General features: G+C 37.4%; 1 protein-coding gene across 3 annotated transcripts in view; it reads left to right on the top strand.

The window, feature by feature from the left end:
- Positions 1 to 19,337, top strand: part of ATRNL1 (attractin like 1) — a 431,089-nt gene that overhangs the window by 301,460 nt on the left and 110,292 nt on the right. For all 3 annotated transcript variants that reach the window (XM_084210857.1, XM_084210858.1, XM_084210859.1), the window contains one exon: positions 12,189 to 12,296. In XM_084210857.1, coding sequence (XP_084066983.1) covers positions 12,189 to 12,296 — 108 coding nt within the window. The remainder of the gene's footprint in view (positions 1 to 12,188; positions 12,297 to 19,337) is intronic.

Consider the following 19,337-nt stretch of genomic DNA (forward strand, 5'->3'; position numbering starts at 1 on the left):
CTTTCAGGTCATCACATCCCAGCACTGCTCTTGTACTTCCCACCTTTGGGGTCTTTCAGCTCACCTTCACTGACAGGAGCCTATCTTTGTTTCACAGAAAGGAGCTGCCTCCTCTGCAGTGTCCCAGGCTTCCCTGCTGTCATTTGGCATTTGAACCTGTGCTAGAGCTAATATTGAGTGGGATCCTTACCCAGATGGAAATAGAGAAGGTTTGCTGGTCCTCAGTTAAATGGGAGAGAGAATATAAATTCATGAATTTATATTTGTTGGTTAAAACATATCTATTTAAAAGACAAAGTTCACATAATCAAGAAATATCTTTTTCCCTGTTAATAATCAATCAACCACCACAGCCCCAAGTAAGAAAATCAAAACTCATGTTGAAGGGTTTGAGCATTACATTTCAGAATACTTCCCTCATTCCAAATAAGTAGGGAAAATTAATTAGCCAAATCATCATTGCCATGCTCTTTTTAAGGAGCTCCTGAGGGCAAGCCCTTGCTTTGCATGCACTGTGATAAATATAAGTCTGCTGAGGAAAATCATTGAGATGTGGGGCACCTTTAACTCACAGATAATCTTTGTTTCCTTTTGTCTCACAATTGAGGATGTTATTGGCTTTTTTTACTTGGTAAATAAATTTCAATTAATGAAATTCCAGGTGTCCTACATATTATGGTGGTGTAGATTTGAAAGCATTTAGCAGATACCCATATAAAAAAAAATTGTTAACACATACCAGGTTCCCTGATGTTTTAAACCAATCCAGCTGAAAACAATAGCAGAAAACAAGCGCACATTGTTGAAAAATTTAGGGCTCTCTCTAGTGCAGGTGAAGGATTCCTATGCAGAAGGTGACTTAGTGTTGCATAATATAAAAATGTCTGTTGTTTTCAGTTTTGTGAGAGGAATGTCATGAATATATTTTGTTGTATTTATTTATTCTTTATACAAACTGTACAAAACTGCATATAAAAAGGAGCCAATTAAGATTTGAGGTAAAAGATAATATTGTCTCTTAAGTTTTTGCTCCAGCTGATCACTCCTAATATCATATGAGAGTTTCTAAAAAGTAGCAGTCAGAAATTCTGATAATTTATTGTCCCTAGGCATTTTAATCTGATACAATTATTTAAAAAACCCTTTAAGACTGCCATAAAAATCCTATTAGTAGTAGTCCTATTAGTAGTTTACTACTTAAAATCCTACCAGGAAAGTCAAGCTTGGGGAGGAAGTAAAGGAATGGGAAAGATGACCTTGGCTTGCCTAAAGCTTGCAGTATTTAATTTGGAAATGGGCCATATTAGAGGAAAGCAGGTAAAAGCGATGTGCACATAATTCCAATGTGCACAGAGACTCTGTGGAAATATACTTTTGGAAGTCCCTGCTCGTTCCAGTGAACTAGTCATTGCAACATATGCATTTTAAAAATCCTACATTGATTTTCTTGTGTTAAAAAGAAAGAAGAGGGAAACTGAATGCTCTGTGGAAAAGTGTCTTCTTGTTCTTTTTGTTTCTTTCTTAGGATTTACTGTGGGTAGAAGCAGTAAAGCTGACTTTTCATCCTTGTTGTGCAACTTCCCCACTATGCAGTGCTAACATGAGATCCATTTTCTGTTTGAACCTGTCTAAGCCTCTAAACCACAATTTAAATGATGCACAGGGCTTGTGATCATATCCACAGCAAAGGGATGAATTCTTAATATAAAATGTTCTGTGATGTTACATCTCTGCAAGGTCCTTCAGTGCTTTCCTGTGCTTCACTGTGTTTAAGTTATTGCATTGTCAGTGTCTTCGAATAACCATGGCAAATTCGAATTTAAAGTCTTGTCAGTTGGAAGGCAAATTCCATCAATTTACTGATAGTGATTTTACTTTAAGGTAGCTAGCCTCTGTCCTAGCCACATGCAGTTACAATAGCATTCCATGAGTCTACTCATCTATTTAAGGATTTAACTGTAAAGATAAATCACTGTGTAAGGTGGATGTATACAGATCAGAGTCTGTAGGACAGTGACTGCAGAACTGCTAAAAATATGTTGAGTACATTGCTTCCTTCAATGAGGGTTGTTGGATCAAAGCAACTGAAAGAAACTAAGAGTGGCTGGAGTGTTTGACCTAGCTGAAGTGGCTGTTCAGACAAGCCTTCCATTCCTGTGACACAGAAGTGCTGTGCTTCCCTCTGACTGTGTCATTGCCACAATCCTGTACTTGGATGTCCTCTCTGTTGTAAATTAAAATAGATGAAAGCTGTCGAGCCAAGCCTGTGATAGAGGCTAATTTGATGTGATATAATTGATGAACTCTAAATCGTCCCACTTCTCTCTCTTGAAACATTCTGACTGGAGCCTAAAATGCCAGGGTGCTTTGATTTACACTCTGTCACTTTTATATTGAAAGTCTCAGCGTAGCAGCAGTGAGGGATTAACTTCTTCACAGTATTTCTTTCTAATCTGTGGAGCATGCACACACAGAGGCTGGTGCAATCCCTTACAGGAACAGTACTGGGAAAGTCAGATTTCCTTGTTTGCAGCTGGTTTGTGTACAAAATTATTGGGATTAATAGAGTAGCAACCTGACTTCTGCTGCTACAGATACTGGCAAGTCAGTGTCTTGGAATTAGTGTTGTGCTTCTTATTTCAGAACTGAATTTTAAACTTTTTGGTGTAGTTAATGCTTGAAAACCCTCTATTTCTGAAATTCTGATATAGCTGAAATATTTTAGGAGATTAGACAGGTTCTCATCCCTTTAGCTTTCTAGGCAGCAACTCAACTCTTAAAATAATGTTCCATAGAAATATTACATGTTTCAGACTTTGTACTTTCCTGTTCAAGATGTTTGAACTCAGAGCAAACTGTCTTGGTTCCTTGGTTTCTTTCAAAGGTAAGGGATGCTCAGTGGCCTTGATTTCTTAGTTCTCTAGAAGGAGTGGAAAGCTTTTCCATCAACTTTTACTGTTCAAGTATTCTTGAGCAACCCCCTTTAGAAGTGTAGCATCTCACATCTGCCAAATCAGTTGTTTTGAACAGAAGCAACGTGAACAAAGGAGTGTTGCTTTAATTCACATTATTACTCTGATCCAACAGCAGAACTGCATCAGTTTCAGAGGCTCTTGTCCCCTGCACAACATGAGCTGGCTCTGCCTGCATGCCATCCCCCCCTAGCAGTGTGTGCCAAATTCTTGCTGACCTGAATGTAGCACGTCTGGTGAGCAAATCTGTGAAGTTTGAATTATTTCTTTGGCCAGCACCCAGATTTCAGATGGGCATCCTAGTTTCAAACCCCTCCTTGCTGAAAATGCCAAGTGGGTGGGATTTGTTATAAGGAATTTCTGTACACTTGGAGTGACCAGACTTTTTTCTGGTCTTGGCTATAACTAAAAACTATGTCTCTACTAATGATTTGATTGAATGGCTGATGTGAAAAATACTGGGTATTAAAACTTCTGCTGGATGCAGTGGTTGAGCTAAAAATGAGGCTCGTTTTTAATGAAGAGTGAGTTAACAACCTTGTAACACAAGGTCAAAATTTGTAAGGCTTTTATAGAAGGCCTTTACTCCACCAAGACAGTAGCAGGAGGTGCTGTAACTTGACCATTCAGTTCCTCACACTGGGGATTTATGTGAGTCAGGGCATTTCCATCCTGACACAGGCAGGAACACTGGTCAAGGTTCCTCTTTTTGGTCCCCTCTGCAAGGCAGGGACAATGATGGTTGTTCAGCTAAATACTCTAAAGATTAAAGCTTGAAAGCATTTAAAGGCTACAGTCAGTCATGGTGCATCACCAGTTTAACTTCCTTAATGGTGATATCATTTATGCTTTAAGGAGCTTCTAAAGGATCACTTTAGGATAGTTCTATGATTGTCAGTGGTGCTGCACCTAAAAAGTTTAATTTACGTTGCCACTTTATCAGTGTACCAGTAATCTCAAATAATAGATGGTTTTAAAGAATTAGAGGTAATAATAAAGGCAAACTTCACCTTTGTTGGAATACAGCCCGGTTTTCCTACTCAGGACTATTATTTCTTTTCTAACTTTTGTACATGTTAAAATTTCATTAAAAAATGAAGAAAAATAATGATAAGCCTTGAATTCAATGTCATCTGGAAAGAAAATCTGAATATTTGATCACCTCAAGTGTCTACAGGGCCTGGCATCCAGGTACATTTCAGACACTTCAGCTTTTTATAAATTGGCCTAGCTCCAATTCAGTCATTATAATTTGGACTGCAACTTTTCACATCACTTCACAAAAGAAACAAATCTAGTGCTACCCTTTTTCTGTTATGTAGGTTAAAAAATGCATTGACATTGTTTGCAAATTAAAATATACATGTCCTGCACTTTAGCTTCTCTTTAAAATTATATGTGCACTGCTTTTTTTTCTGACTTTCTTTGTGCTAGGGAATAGTCTCTTTTTAAATGTCCTTTAGTTAGGGCCTCTTCAAAATGGTTCTTAAGTACCTACAGTGAAAATGAAAATACCAAGCAGTAAAGTAGAAAAATATGTAGGAGAATGCTTGCTAAATATTTTCAGATATCAAAACCTGGGTAAATTTATTCTAGAATATGTAGAGAATTAGCTAACCACATACATGATTCCAGAGCCTGTCAGGGTTCCAAGATTTCAAGTATGACCAGAGATAATTCCCATCTAAAAAAAGAAGAGGGCAAAGGAAGGGCTGGGCAATTAGGTACCAGCCAATTTATCATGAATTCTTAGGAAAGTATTGGAATAAACAATTTTTACATGATCTTTAGGAATGTAGGAAAAAAACCCAAAAAAACCAACCAAACAAACAGAGGCATTTAATGTTATTTTTTTTCAAGCACAAGTTGTGCCAAGTCAAACCCAATTTCTTGATACAACAGATTAACAGACTTTTTAGACAAATAGGAAGTGAATGTCAAAGTGTGTTCTTGAAGTTGTTGGATACAAGTTGTTAATTGTAAGGGAAAGGTGTATCAGGTGGGCTTCTGCTGGAATCCCATTCTGGTGTTGATTTAAGAGACAGATGGGAGCACTGAAGTGAGCAGGAGTGGTGAGATAACATTTACATACCCACGTTTGTTTACCATTGAGAAGGTTGAAAGGAAACCTCAAATTTATAAAGAACTCCTGTAAAGATCACAAGAGTTTTGGGGGAGATTTCTCCTCACTTGTAGACAGGGAATGGTCTCCACTGCAGACAGTACAAGAAACAATTGGCTTAAATTTCAGCATGGAGATTTAAGTGTTCTGGACTTCTGGAGGAACTGTGGAACCACTGTGGCCTTTTAAAAAAATACAGATCTGCCAGAAGAATCATGATCACTCTGCCCTTGTGTGGGAGCAAGGCACAGGGGTGGACCAAGTGATCTCATGGGGCTCCACTTAAACCCAGTTTCCTTTATCCTTGCTATCTTCAAAGCAATTTGAATTACTTTATGAAGAGCTGCAAATTGCCAGCTTTTCATCTGTTGTTTAAGAACTAAAGCTGTTTTTTAACAATTATGATAATGATGGGTAATATTCATAGTGCTTCGTATCAAAAGGCTGTAGCTTAACAACCTTGATAGGAAGGGCTGAGATTTTGTTATTTAAAGGAAGTTTCACACTGTGGCTATTTCATTTATAAAAACGGTAGTTACATTTTTAAGTAGTTCTTTAGAAAACATTTTTAAAGCATTATTTATGTGGCACCATTGTAGATGGCAGAATTCCAAGGGGTAGTTTGCACCATACAATACTTGACTCTCTCTTTCATATTCTGAAACAATTTGAAGACACATTTTAATATATTCAGTTATAAACAATCGTCCTTAGGCAAATACAGAATGTTTTCTGTGGAAGTATTTCAACGTCTACAATTAGTTGACCTGTCTCTGTGTACAGAATTTTGCAGAACAAGCATTTTTAGAAATTTTCTGTCAACTGAAAATGGCTGTGATAGCTAATAGCAAAATATTCAACAGTTTACTGAAAGGATTTTTTAAAACCCACTCGATTTAGGATAAGAGCACAATTCTGGGATTAGCAAAACCTACTGAAAGACTTAAGTTCATCTTTAGGAACCTTTAAAATGTTCATGGTTACAGATCTGTGTAAATGTGCAACATGGATTCACTGTGATCTAAGTGAAAGCGATAATAGGATTAGGTCTTGATTAGCACTTCTTAAATTTTAAAGCAGGGAATTGAATTTTGAGTTTATTATTGATTCTTAGCACCCAAAAAATCTCCCCATGCCAAAATGTTCTTTAGGGAAAAAAATTTGAAGGCTCGAACACAGATTTGTTGTAACATGATCCCCCATAAATTGCTGTCAAATGAGCATCACCCAGGGTGCCCCTTCCAGTGTTCTAGACATGGAAAATCTATTCCAGTATCACAAAGTTCCAAAAGCTGAAGTCACAGCAGATTCACATTTTGCTCTTTGCTTGCTAATGTGCAATACATTAAATATCTGTTCCTTGGATCTAGCAAAAAAATGACCTTTTCAGGGCTCATCTTTTTTTCTCATTTTTGATTTGTTCAAGGGAAATTGCAGACGACTGGTATTTGGTTTCCAAAAGGGATACATAAAAACTTGACCTTTTGGAACTGTTATTTTTTGGGGATGTGTACACTGTATTTTAAGTATGTCTTAGCTGTTGTTTGCTGGACTATGTCTAGTTTAAATAGCCCTTCATTTTATTCAGTATAAAGCTAGGACAAAAAGTATAACTCCTCTCATTTTTTTCCCATGACAGATCTTTGCACACGCCTGAGAGCACCTTTTCTTCAGGCAATTTTACAAGAAAGTGATATGGAATAGGCCCTGGTATCTCAGGAAGTTTCCACAGACTCTATTTTGCAGTGCAAACAGCACGTTATACTGTGTCCATCATTGTAATATCTCATTGCCTACCTGAATGCACTCTTGTGTCAGGGAACTTTCCACTTAGCACGGTGGGAAATGAGGCAGAGGGAAATGATTGTTTAGGAAGTTCATGATGGAGGGAATGACCAAATTCAGATTGTCAGATTCTGTCAGAACCATGGCTATTCCTGCTGCTTGGTTTCCTGTGCCAGCTTTTATCCATCTCTTAAAATCACTGTACCTCATGCAGTTATGGAATAGTGAGCTTATTTCATGCAAAACCCAACAAAAAGGTTTAATGACTGTGATCTGCCTTTCCAGTGAAAGAAGCTGATTTGGAAATTAACCAAGTCAAATAGTTTATTCAACATGTAAATGAGAAATTGCTCTCCTTTCCAGCCATATAAATAGCCAATTTAATCTGAAGAGATTTTCAACACCAAGAGTTACAATGAGAAAATTTACAGAGAAAGCAAGCTTTGTCTTGTGCAAATTAAAGTGAATAATCAGGGCTTCATTAAAATATCACTACATATAATCCAGTTTGAAAATGAGAACTTAAGAATTAGGAAGAGAATTAAATTGTGTTTCTAACTAAAATATCAGTGATCCATGCAGATGTGTGTAAGTCCATGTAACTTCTGTTGATTGGATGTGGCAGTAAGAACCTTCAAGAATATTCAGTGAATGGGTGAATTGCATTGTTTAGAGAGGCTCTGGTTTTGCAGGGATGTCGATTTACATACAGTCTTAATTTTTTTTAAGCCTTAGAGCTTGTCAAATGCAGTGTGATCAGAAATTCATCAGTGCAACTCTCTGTGAGGTTTTGACATTTTTTTCTCCTTGCAAATATTTTTCCTATAAAACTCAGATTTAATGCATGGCATTGTTAATGCTTCTGTTGAAGCCTTTGGATGTTACTCACATCAGCAGTTGACAGTACAGAAGCAGCAAAGGAGGTGACCAAGTTGTAACTGCAGACAAGTCAGAGCTGCAGGATGAATAAGCAGAACAGGAATTTCAAATTAGACATTTGAAAAATCCTTGTCGCTAGGAGGGTTGTGCAGCACTGAGCTAGACAGCAATTTGCAGAGAGTTGCAGAATTACCATTTTCCTGGTTTTCAGTACTCACCCTGACAAAGTCATACATCTCCAGGTACCACTTTGATTGTGATGTCATCTAGGAAGAAAACCAAACCCATCTGAGATGTGAAGGAAGAAAAGCTAGAAAACCTAGGCAGTTGTTGCTGTTAAAATAATAGACACTTTTCTACCTGCCATACCCTTATTTCTGCGTACTGAGACTTCCTGACTCTGTCTGGCAGTCAGAAGTCTCCTGAACATTTTCTCTGGTGTTTGCCACCTCTTGCTCCTACCCCAGAGTGCAGCTGCCCCCTGATCCTGGGCATGCACACTGGTCAGTGCACCCTTTATGGCACACTCAGGGTACCTTTGGTGGCCCATGGGCTACAGGAGCTCCTTAGAGGTGCCCAACAGCAACACAAAGATCTTTGAAAGGATTGCTCTGTTCATCCTGTTGTGGGAGTAAAATGGCCTCATTCTTTACAGCTCTCCTAATCTCAGTCTCTATAGAATGTCTGCTACTGTATAACAAAGAGTAAACACACCTCTTCTAGTTCCTAACAACTCATGCACTTCATTAGATTTTTTCTAATTAGGGCTTTTCCAGGGCAGTTATGCTGGAAGGTGAGCAGCATAGAAAAGCAGTGCTAGTCAGAAGAGCAGTATCCAATTCCACATGAAAGAGCAAGTCTTCAAGAAAAAAAAGAAACAAAAAAGAAGCAAAATGGTAACCTTTCCTAAAATACAAGACTTGAAACATGTCAGCCTGAGTTTGATGAAATATTGTATTCTGTTAATGTTAACTCACTGTAATACCTGTTTGGCATTGAGTGTTTTATTGTACATGAATACAATATAGGCATTAAAATATTTTGAAAGTGATGTTATCAACCAAGTGCAAAAAATATCAACACATTTTTACTTAAATAAGAACTGTGCAAGGAATGAATTTCCTTAATATAGCATATACAAGATGCCATGGAGCATTTTAATTTACTCCAAACTGCATTGATCACAGGAGCGGTATCCCCCACAAAGATTTTTTTGATCGATGGTAAAATTGAATTGTATTCTCAGGCAACTGCGTTATTGAGATCAAATTCTAGATGGGACAGTAGGTCCCATTTCCAAATCCTTATTTTACTATGACACCAAAACTCAAAATTCTCATAATCTACAGGCCAAGATGTTCATGTTCATGCAGAATTAGGTGAAATGCATATTCCCATGATAGGGAAATAATTATGGCAAAATAGTTGAGTTTAGAAGAAATGTTTTAAAATATGGTTGTTGAGTGAGAAATTGACCTAATTTATAGCATCTTACTCTTCTTCACTGAAAACACCTATAATTCTATACTTTATATGAAAACCTCTTCAATAGGATATAAATTAATACCTTGGAATTGCTGCAAAATAATGGAGATGCTTAAAAAAATTAATCTTGTCAATAATCTTGTACTTAATGAGACTTAAAATTATGGTAGAACTTGAAATTAGTTGTCTGCTAAGTCAAATAAATGCTCATTGAATTTCTCAGCCCTGCGCTGAGAAAATGATATTTTTAATTTCCCATACCTTAAAGTGAATATTTAGAGATGTGCCTGCATTCCAAATGCTATAAATCAAATTTGTGATAAAATATTCAAATATTACATGTAAATACTATCTGTTTATCTGATGTCTCCAAGTGAATGTCCCTAATTATTGCAGAAGTGTGGGTTTGGGGGTTTGTTCTGTGAATTTTAAAATTCAGTTTATTTTTTGAAATTGAGTCTATAAAAGTAACAGCATTGTAGTTTCACTTTCCACTATCCGCTGTTTATTCTGCTTCAGTAGTGATGAAATATGTTGGAGGGATTCTGTTTGGTTTTTTATCTCTTTGCTGAGAGGGTAAGAAAGAGCTGTTTCACTCTTCTCATGAAATGTCTGTTCAAAGAGTTTCCATGTTCCTTGCCCTGTGGGTGAGGTACGAAGTCCCCATAACTGGAAGCTCTAGAACTTTGTCCCAGTATTGGTACAGGGACAGTTGCCAATGTTGGGAGGTGGTGACCTTTTCCATCCACAAAATTGATTTTAAATATCATAATATTTTCCTGTATTTCTCCTCATTGCATCTTAGTTTTTTTCCTGTCGTGCACCTTGCAGGAAGCTTTAAAATGATGAAGGAAAGCAGCAGTGTTTTGAGTAAAACACTTTGATGTGCAAGTGCTCAGCTGCCAAAATGAGCAGCACTTTATGGGCAACCAAACATTTTCAAGTTTTCATTCTTGTTTACAGAGCTAATTAAGACTCTTTGTAGCACTCTTTTCAAGTGGCAGACTATCAAAATTACAGTGACTGTCTTGTGAATGAAAAGGTTCTGCTGAATGCCTGACCAGGAGTAGAGGGGGAGAAACCTACTGGCCTTAAAACCAGAGAGCATATCAAATATCCATTTCTTTTTAATCTGCATTAAATAAATCTTTTAAATAGTAGTATGTGCATTTGGAACATGGGTTGTTCTGCTTGTTTTAAGTATTTTCCCCAAGCAATTCTATTTGTTTAAAACAGTGTTTGGTTTCCCATTAAAAAGTAAGCACTTGCCAATAGCTCTGCAGACTTAGAATACTGTAATGAGTTCCATGTGGCAGGACTGTTCTAATTACACTGTTTTCTTCAATTTTTTTTGCTATTTTAGGAGGAAAAGGAGGTACATACAGTAATTTTAGAATGTAGTGACTCATTATTTTATACTTTAAGATTTTGTGGTCTTTCTTAAGTTGGTACAACTGGAAGGTCATAGGAGTTTTTTCCAGCTGTAAAATCTACTAGTAAATTGTATTGATGCAAATCAATGCTGATGTAAATCCTAGACAGAGACCAGCAGTTTCATGTTGAAGTAAAGGGTTAAAAACATAATTCTTAACCATCTAGATATTCATACTTGGCTTTTATTTATTCTCAGTATAAAACATGCAGTTTTGCCCACAGACATATTGATTGCCCTCTTGGTGTGATATACTGGGAGCCATTTGTGCAGGTGCTTGCTGACAAACACTCCTTAGCTATAAAATCCAGGCCTTGGGAATGTACTGGCTGTGCACTGAGAGGTTCTGGTCTGATTTTAACATTACAAGTGCGTCTTTAAATTTCTATAGACAATCTTAAAATGCAAGTTGAGGCAAAATGCATAAGAAGCACTACAAAACGAGTTTGTTGCTTTGTAACTGATCTTAAATCAACAGTGTTTATTAGTAAGCTGCCAGCAAATATTTGCTTGCATACCTTTTATTATTTCAAAGGCTTTTATTAGCAGTATGTCACAGGGCTGGTGTCATTTACATTCAGACACCACTTTCTAATGTTTTAAGCTTTCCAGAGATAACAGGGAGAAAAACGTTAAGAAAATGAAACAGATCTTCTCTAATAAATCATTTTTGCAAGGATTTTGTCTCTTCAAGATTCTGTGACATCCTGTTCAGCTGAAGGAATGCACCACTTGAATTGCACGACTCATTCACCTTAAATATTTAATAATGCTTTCACTAGTTGCACTGAACCAATGGAGTAAGATCTGTAATATCTACTGCTGGTCATCATTTTTATTCATTGTGGTTTAATAAGCACTATAATTACAGACTGAGGAAGAAATATGAGTTAACTTTGTGGTTTTGCTTGGGACTTCTGTGCACACTGGTATGATTGGAAGGGATTATACAAGCTCTGTGAGCTGAGTGTATTTTAATATACTGGTGCAGAGTTCCCAATCCTGGCACATTATTCTTCATATGAAAGTAACACCAAAAAAGATCCTGCATAAAATTGAGCCCTGACACTATTAACTCCATCTGGCTTAGTTGTGAAATATGAAAATTTGAAGGCCAAGTGGACTTGTTTTTGGCAGGCGTTCTAATGCATGCTTTATCAGTGGAATTAGATTTCAACTATTTTTACCAACCATTTCCTATATTTGCTTGTAACTTACACAAATAGCAGTTATTTAGAGAGAACAGTCAGTTAGGGAAGCTTTCATTTGGAAAGTTTGTCAGAGTTCAAGCTCAAAGGCCGTTTGTAGGCATCATAACCTTCTGTGCCTGTTTCTCGAGTAAATATAGATGGTGATGATTATGATTTGGTATCACTTTCTCACTTTGATATCACAAAAGGGGCTGTGTGCATGCTGTTTGCGTTCTTATGTTTTAATGGGAGGTATAGTAGGGCAGACTGATATCTGGTGCATTTTTTAATGTTTTGTTAAAACATCATTTTTTCCTCATCAGCAACTTATACGGGAGCGACAGCAGATGGCCAGCCGCCCCTTTGCTTCTGTCGATGTAGCACTGGAAGTAGGAGCTGAGCAAACAGACTTTCTACGAGGGCCATTAGAGGTAGGAACAGTGGTGCTGACAAGGGACCATTGTGATTTGCATATTTATATTGCCAGTCTCATCTGCATCTGCTTCTGAAACCAAGCAGCATCTGATTACCTGGAGCTGACAAGCCTCAGCTACGTGTGTTTTGTCATTTCCAAGGCATAGAGTTTTAATCTCATGGCATAAGCTGTACCTAAAACCACTGGAGAATCCATTAGCCTGGGCTGGGGTGACAGGCAGCTCACCTGGCAGTCCCTTTGTGATGAATGTGAGCTGAAGGAATGGGCAGGAGTCAGCAGCAAATGTCATGCTCAGTCCTTCAAGTTCACAGTGCCATCTAGTTAACATCTATCTTAATTAACAGAGATTACAAGAAACAGCCTGACTAAAGCACCTTAGAGTAAAAATTCAATGTTGTTTTATACACAGAGGTTTGAAGCATACAAACTGTACTGCATGGTCCTGTTTGTAGGAGATGGCTACATTACTGCATTCTTTTATTGCAATTGCAGTGCATTGGAAAAGAAATAGTAATATGTAAAGCAATATAATGTTGGAATGGTGTAATAATGCATGAAATGGATTCTAGAAGTTTCACCTGAAAATAGAGGGGAAATTACCATATGTGGATAATAATGAATATCTAATTTAGGTTCAGATTTTGGAAGATTATCTTCTACTTCTCTACTCCTTTAACTTTATTTACAATATTGTGTTTACAGTTATTACTTCAGCCTATTTATGATGGGGCCTGGGAACAAGGTGTGCTAGTTCTGAAATCTTTCAAGATTGTACTCTTCATTGCTGCCAATTCTTCTTAAATTCAAAGCTTCTCTTACTTTCCTCAATAACCAATCTCAGTGGAAAGTTAAATACAATCTATCAAAGCTCCAAGGTTCATGGAGAATGAGTGATGTGAAAAACAAAAGCATAGCAGAAAGAAAAAGATGCAGCTCTTGAGTACTTATCAAAGTGAGGTGTCCTGTCCTGCTATTGAACGGGAAGTCATCCCAATTATTTTACTGTCACAATTTTAATATTTGGAAGAGGTGGTGAATAAAAATGACGTACCTTTTGGAAGAAGCTGTGTTATTTTCTGACTTAATACTAAACCCCTTGCATTCTTCACCAAAACCACCCTATTTCTGTCTCTTATCTTGGAAAAGAAGATCTCTCCAGCTCTGCAAGCTGAGGACACATTACACTGCAGTTAAAAGTTATTTTGTTTGCAATGTGATTTCATTGTTTCTGCACTGGTATCTGATAAGATTTTCTTCTGTTTTCTTTTCAAATGGAGGCAGTGAATGGACAATGAGGCATCCATACTCTAATTTTGTACATACTGATTATTTAATTAAACTTTAGAAGTAAACATCACAACTTAATTGCTACATTTTCTTTCTTGTGTTTTTTATTTAGCACTAAAAGAGATAGATCCTAAAATATTTTAATTATATTTTACAGTTTTTATTACCTTCTTTTTTTTCCTAGTCAAGCATTTTCTAGTAATTGTTTAGAATTCAGCATCCGTAGTGGTTTTTTCTTAATTAATACATAGTTATACACAGAATAAAGCCCATTCAAAATTTCCTTGGAATTATCCTGATCTATATCTAAAAAAAGTCATTGTACTGAGGATTAAATGAATTTGATTCAAGTATTGATTGTCCTTTGGCATATATTCTGTAAAAATAAAGGGGCTATATTAAGCTTCTTTGTGAAAGGCCACTAAAAGTTTTAGTTGCTATTCTGTTCTTCGTATTCTGCTCTTTTGGACTGAGGGCAGTCCAGGTCACACATTTCCAGGATACAATGCTCAAGAGCAGAATAGTACGAAATACCTGTAAACTTCATTTGATTGTATTAATTTAGAATCATTAAACTACATTAAAAATTTTGTCATATCTGAGGCCCATTGGCCCTTTCTGAGGCTGAAAGCTGAACGCTTTCATGAAAAAATGAGACTATATGATAACTTCAAAATGTCTTGCTGGCATTGCAGAGATCTTGCACTGATATACTTGTGACGGTGTCACGGGATGAGGGAAGAGATGAGGATGTTGACTCCATGTTCAGAAGGCTTGATTTATTATTTTATGATAGATATTAAAATTATACTAAAAGAACAGAAGAAAGGATTTCATCAGTTGGCTGGCTAAGAATAGAAAAGGAATGATAAAGGCTCAGACTGGGTCAGTCTGAGCCAGCTGGACTGAGATTGGCCATTAATTAGAAACAACCACATCACACCAATCCCAGATCCACCTGTTGCCTTCCACAGCAGCAAACAATCATTGTTTACATTTTGTTCCTGAGGCCTCTCAGCTTCTCAGGAGAAAAAATCCTAAGGGAAGGATTTTTCAGAAAATACCATGGCTGCAGATACCAGGGGCTCTGGTTTTGATGATGGTGCATTGCATTCCCTGTCCTCACACTTTTATTGGCATCGTGTGTTACTTGCTGATGCTTTGGACATTGTTGTTACACTTCTATTGACATTGGAATAACTCTGACACTTCCAGTGACTCCACATTGATCCATGGGCCCTTTGGGCACTGGGTAATGCCACTGAGCTCTTCCAGACATTGCTGCAAGTCTCCCATTCAGCTGCACACTAAAGGTGCTGTTCATTAATGTCACCTGCCTCACATGGTGGTGGTGGTTTTGTACAGCTGAAACTCTACATTAATGCTGATGCTCTGGTATATGGTGGTATTCATATGACTGCATATGGTAATGCCAGGATGCTGTTTGGTTAACAGCTGTATTTTACATTTATTTGTAAATATCCATAGTGGCTGTTTCACTGGAGAGGTTTTGTTTGCAATAGCAAGGCACTTTTTGCCCAATGTTCAGAAAAGGTAAAAAAAAGACCCAACAGTATAAATACTGTACTTAAAACAGTTGCCCGGTTTAGATACTTACAATACAACTGATATTCTATTTTCAATTAGCAGCAATTTGCAACAGATTAAAATCAAATCCTGAAAACACTACAGAGGAGAGTTGAGCCTCAGTTTTGGAGTCTCCATATTAACTCCTTCAAAAAACTTTAATCTGCATCGTACTACTCCTCTTCCCTGTCTGCGTGGGTTTTTAGGCACTGGCAATAGCCTTTGTTCTTACCCATTTAAACAACATTATTTATCAGTTTTTACCTCCTTTATGTAAAAGGCCACCTTTTACATAAACAAGTCTCATCTTGTTTTCTATTCTGTCATGTTGGCTTTATAGCAACTCTTGAATGTTTTACTGTTGGTTTAAACTTAACACAAAAGAAAGCAGACTTAGTTTTTCCCTTGCCCTCCTTCTTTCCTGAATCACACCAACCACTGCCTTCCTAATGATACTGATAGGATATTAATTGGGATGTTACCCCAATTCTAAATGTACCAAGCAACACTCATTCCTGTTGTGCCATGATATTAATGATATTTAACCCATGCCAGTCCTGATCTGCATCTTCATCTCCTTCTGTAATGATTTCCATTGCGCTGCTTGGAGGTGATGAGGTCTGGGTGAGCCTTTACAAGGAAGGTGAAACTGGAGGCAGGACACCCCTCACTCCCTCCTGGGGAGAACAAGAGCAATCTAAAGTTGCTGTGGTGAAGAGGGGGAAGGGAAGTCTGGAAGGCAGTGACCCTCTGCATCCCAAGAGGGGAACAGTCCAGTGCAGCTCTGGTGGAGTCACTGATGAGCCGGTGGAAGGGAAAAGGAGAGAGAGAAGTCCCAAGGGCCCCTTGCCAGCAGTAGCACATAGCACAGGCTGTTCAGAGCAGAGCTGGAAAACAGCAAAAGGGCCCTGTCCAGAGAGTTTGAGAATATTAGCTGTTTTGTGATACCACCATAATTTTTTTCAGTACCACAATCATAAAAAAAAATCAAAGTAGCATCATAGATCAATAGATACTCATTGCTGAGCTTCTTGGCACTCAGTGCCCTCAGTGTTACAATGTTTTTTATTCCTTTCATTTCTTTTTTCCAGACATCTGAGCCATTTTCCAGACTTGGTTGCTTTTTACTTCCCAGTATATACCAAAAGCTAAATCATGTAGGCTATCTTCATATTCTAAACCTCCTTTAGGCAATTTTTTTTTCCCCTAAAATGTAAATCTCTTTTGAAGAGTTTCTTCTACTGTGCTGCTGGCAGTCATCTCAGTTAATGTGTATTAATTGAGAAGTAAAGCGATTTTTTATTTTTACTTTTTGCCTAATTTCTGAGTATTTTTCTTTTGGAAATGGGGACAGATTATTTCTGCAGGTAGGACAAGGTAGACAGTGCTGTAAACAAACACTTCATGTCTGGTCATGCTAAGACTCTGAACAGCAGCATTTTACTGTGCTGCATCTGCTGGAGTAAAGACAGGCATGTTATTGCCTGCAGAAGGACCAAGTGCAGATTTACTGCTGTGATGATTGTCCATTTGATATGTTTGTGGTATTACTTGGATTTTTTTTCCCAAATCAATGTTATTTCATAATTATTTCCACAGAAAAGCACACAGTAGATTTTTCAGTCATTTTGCCATTAAAATACTACATTTTCCCTAGAGTTGTCATAGATATTAGACCATCCTCTGCTTCTGACAAGGTAGGATGATGTCAAAAATTTTGAATTTCTGATAAAATCTATGTTTATTTCTCTAGCAAATAATGTTTTCTAGTGAGTAATATTTATGATGTATTCAATAAGTTTTGAATTTCAGGCACGTTTGATAAGTATGAAGCAAATATTGGCCATTATTTGTCATTTATTTGAGTAAATAATTGGAAGGCATACCCTGACACAAACACTGTCATTTTATACAAAGAATGGCTCCTGGAAAGTAGAGTGACTTATCAAAACACATTGAAATCCTGTACTAGAGAGTTGTGGACTTTTAAGTAATTGTAGTATATATTAATTGATAAAGTTGTGTTGCTGGCTTCTCCTGCCAAAAAAGTGACTTTTTTTGCTTGGTTTGCAAATAAATCTAGTTAAGGTGGGTTAATTTTCTTATATAATTTGACTAAATCAGTGAGTAATTTTTGAAAATGCAGCCTACCTTATTTTGAACAAAATTCACCTAGTTGCATGCTTCATCAGCATTGCACCTGCATTGTGTTGATGACATAATGTCTAAAGCCAAGGAACAGGCTTTTCCCAACTCCTTGGTACAGAGCATCAGCTTTCCTCTTGATATGCTCAGTTCCTAATAATAGTGACAGTATCAGAGAACAGTTTCACTGCCCTTGCAAAAAAGTAATAATTTATTTTAGGTAATGGTGAAATTTTCCCTCAAATGGTCACCTTGTTTCCAGTGACCATAAAAGCAGCGTGTATTTGGCAACAGGAACTGTCAAAGGCCATTATAGTTGCCCTTCTTGCCTACTGAAAAGTCATGTCATAGTCTTGAGCTGCTCTCTGTATCTCAAGGGGGACCAGAGGAGGGAGAATCTAGATGAGAACAATGTGAGCAATCAGAGACCTAGAAATTATAGCTACAATGAAAAGTCAAGGAAAATGGGGTAGGCTAGTTAAAGGATAACTTGCAGATATGCAGAAGGTAAGCAGCAATCAGGAAAGGAGAATCTTCTTTGCGTGTGCTGCAGGTGGCAGAGGTGTAATGGACTTAAATTGTAGTAGGGAAGGGTTAGGAAGGTGTCAGGAAAAGCTTCTCATAATAAAGCTGAATCACTGAAAGCAATTGCCTGGGGAGGTGATGGAATTTCTTTTATTGGGAGCTTTTTAGAGAAGGATGGACAAATATTTCTGAGGCCCCATGTACCATAGCTGCATTAGATACCTCCTTTCATCTCTGTCTTTATTGTTATTCTGATTGCTCCCTAGCTTTTCCTTCTTAAGACTCTCTGAAAATGTTCCATTTCTGTTGTTTGAACACCTTAATTACCTTCACTGCAATGTGAGTTTTCTGTTACTGAATATTTATGACCCTTCTTTTCACTTTTGCTGTTTTATTAATTGACTTACATCCTCCATTTTCTCTCAAGATCACAAACTGTTAAGTCGTCTCTGACCCCAGCCTCTCCCTGACTGTAGGTCTGCCAAACATCCTTCCTATTTGGAATAGCTTCAGTATTCTCCTTGAAGTCTGTACTGATGATGTAATTTTATTTTTTTTGTCTTACCAAGTACCATTTTTATAGTCTTTCAAAATCCATGCCTTCTAGACTACTAGGTCTCAGAGAAATGTAGTCAGATGTCACACCTGACACTGAAGAGGAGAATCTGTATTGGATTACATTTTCTGCTTTTCTATATTGCTCAAAGATCTTGTTAAATTTGCTCTCCACTACCTCAAGGACTCCATTTTTTTGTGCTACACTTCGACCTTGATGGCTCACTGCCTTCTCTGCCCCCTCCCTCAGTTTATCCAGAAAACTTTCTCCTGAGCTATTGAGTCACTTCATGTCACTTTCCAGCATTTTTCCTTCTTTGTAAACGATTGCTTCACATTGTGTGTGTTTTTTGTGATATTATGTGCAAGGGATGTTATGTCACCAAAATTCACATCTGGTGGTTCCTCCACTAGAGAAAAGCATTTACCCCAAAGCAGCATTGTGTGGTTTGCACCACCTCCTTCTTTGTATGAAGTTTTTCATGAAATAAGATGTTTAGATTTCACACTGTTTTGCTCCTCAGGCAGTGGTTACACATAACAGGGTTGCTCTGCCCAGTTAAATATCTACATTTGTGTAAAATTTTTGTTGCTTCACATAAAATGTATGTCTAGAAACCTGTGAGTGTTTTGAGCCTAAGATTCAGAACAAATACCTCACCTAGCTGCTCATGCATACTGGTCACAGCTATAATTTTTGTGTGTGTTGTGTATACTAAATCAATGGAAAAGGTATAGATGTTCAATTTGTTGCACAGAATTACATTAGCAATATTTTAAGATTCCTGAGTAGCATTTTTCTTCTCTGGCATATGGGAAAGCTAAAAATAACTTGAGAAATGCTGCCTGGAGTAAGCCACATTTTTTTTTCATACAGGCCATATTTGTGTGCGTGTGTTTATTCCTAAAATATACACTAACACCTCAAAACCTGTTG

This window comes from Fringilla coelebs (assembly GCF_963513975.1).
Source record: "Fringilla coelebs genome assembly, chromosome: 8".
NCBI classification, from domain to species: Eukaryota; Metazoa; Chordata; class Aves; order Passeriformes; family Fringillidae; genus Fringilla; species Fringilla coelebs.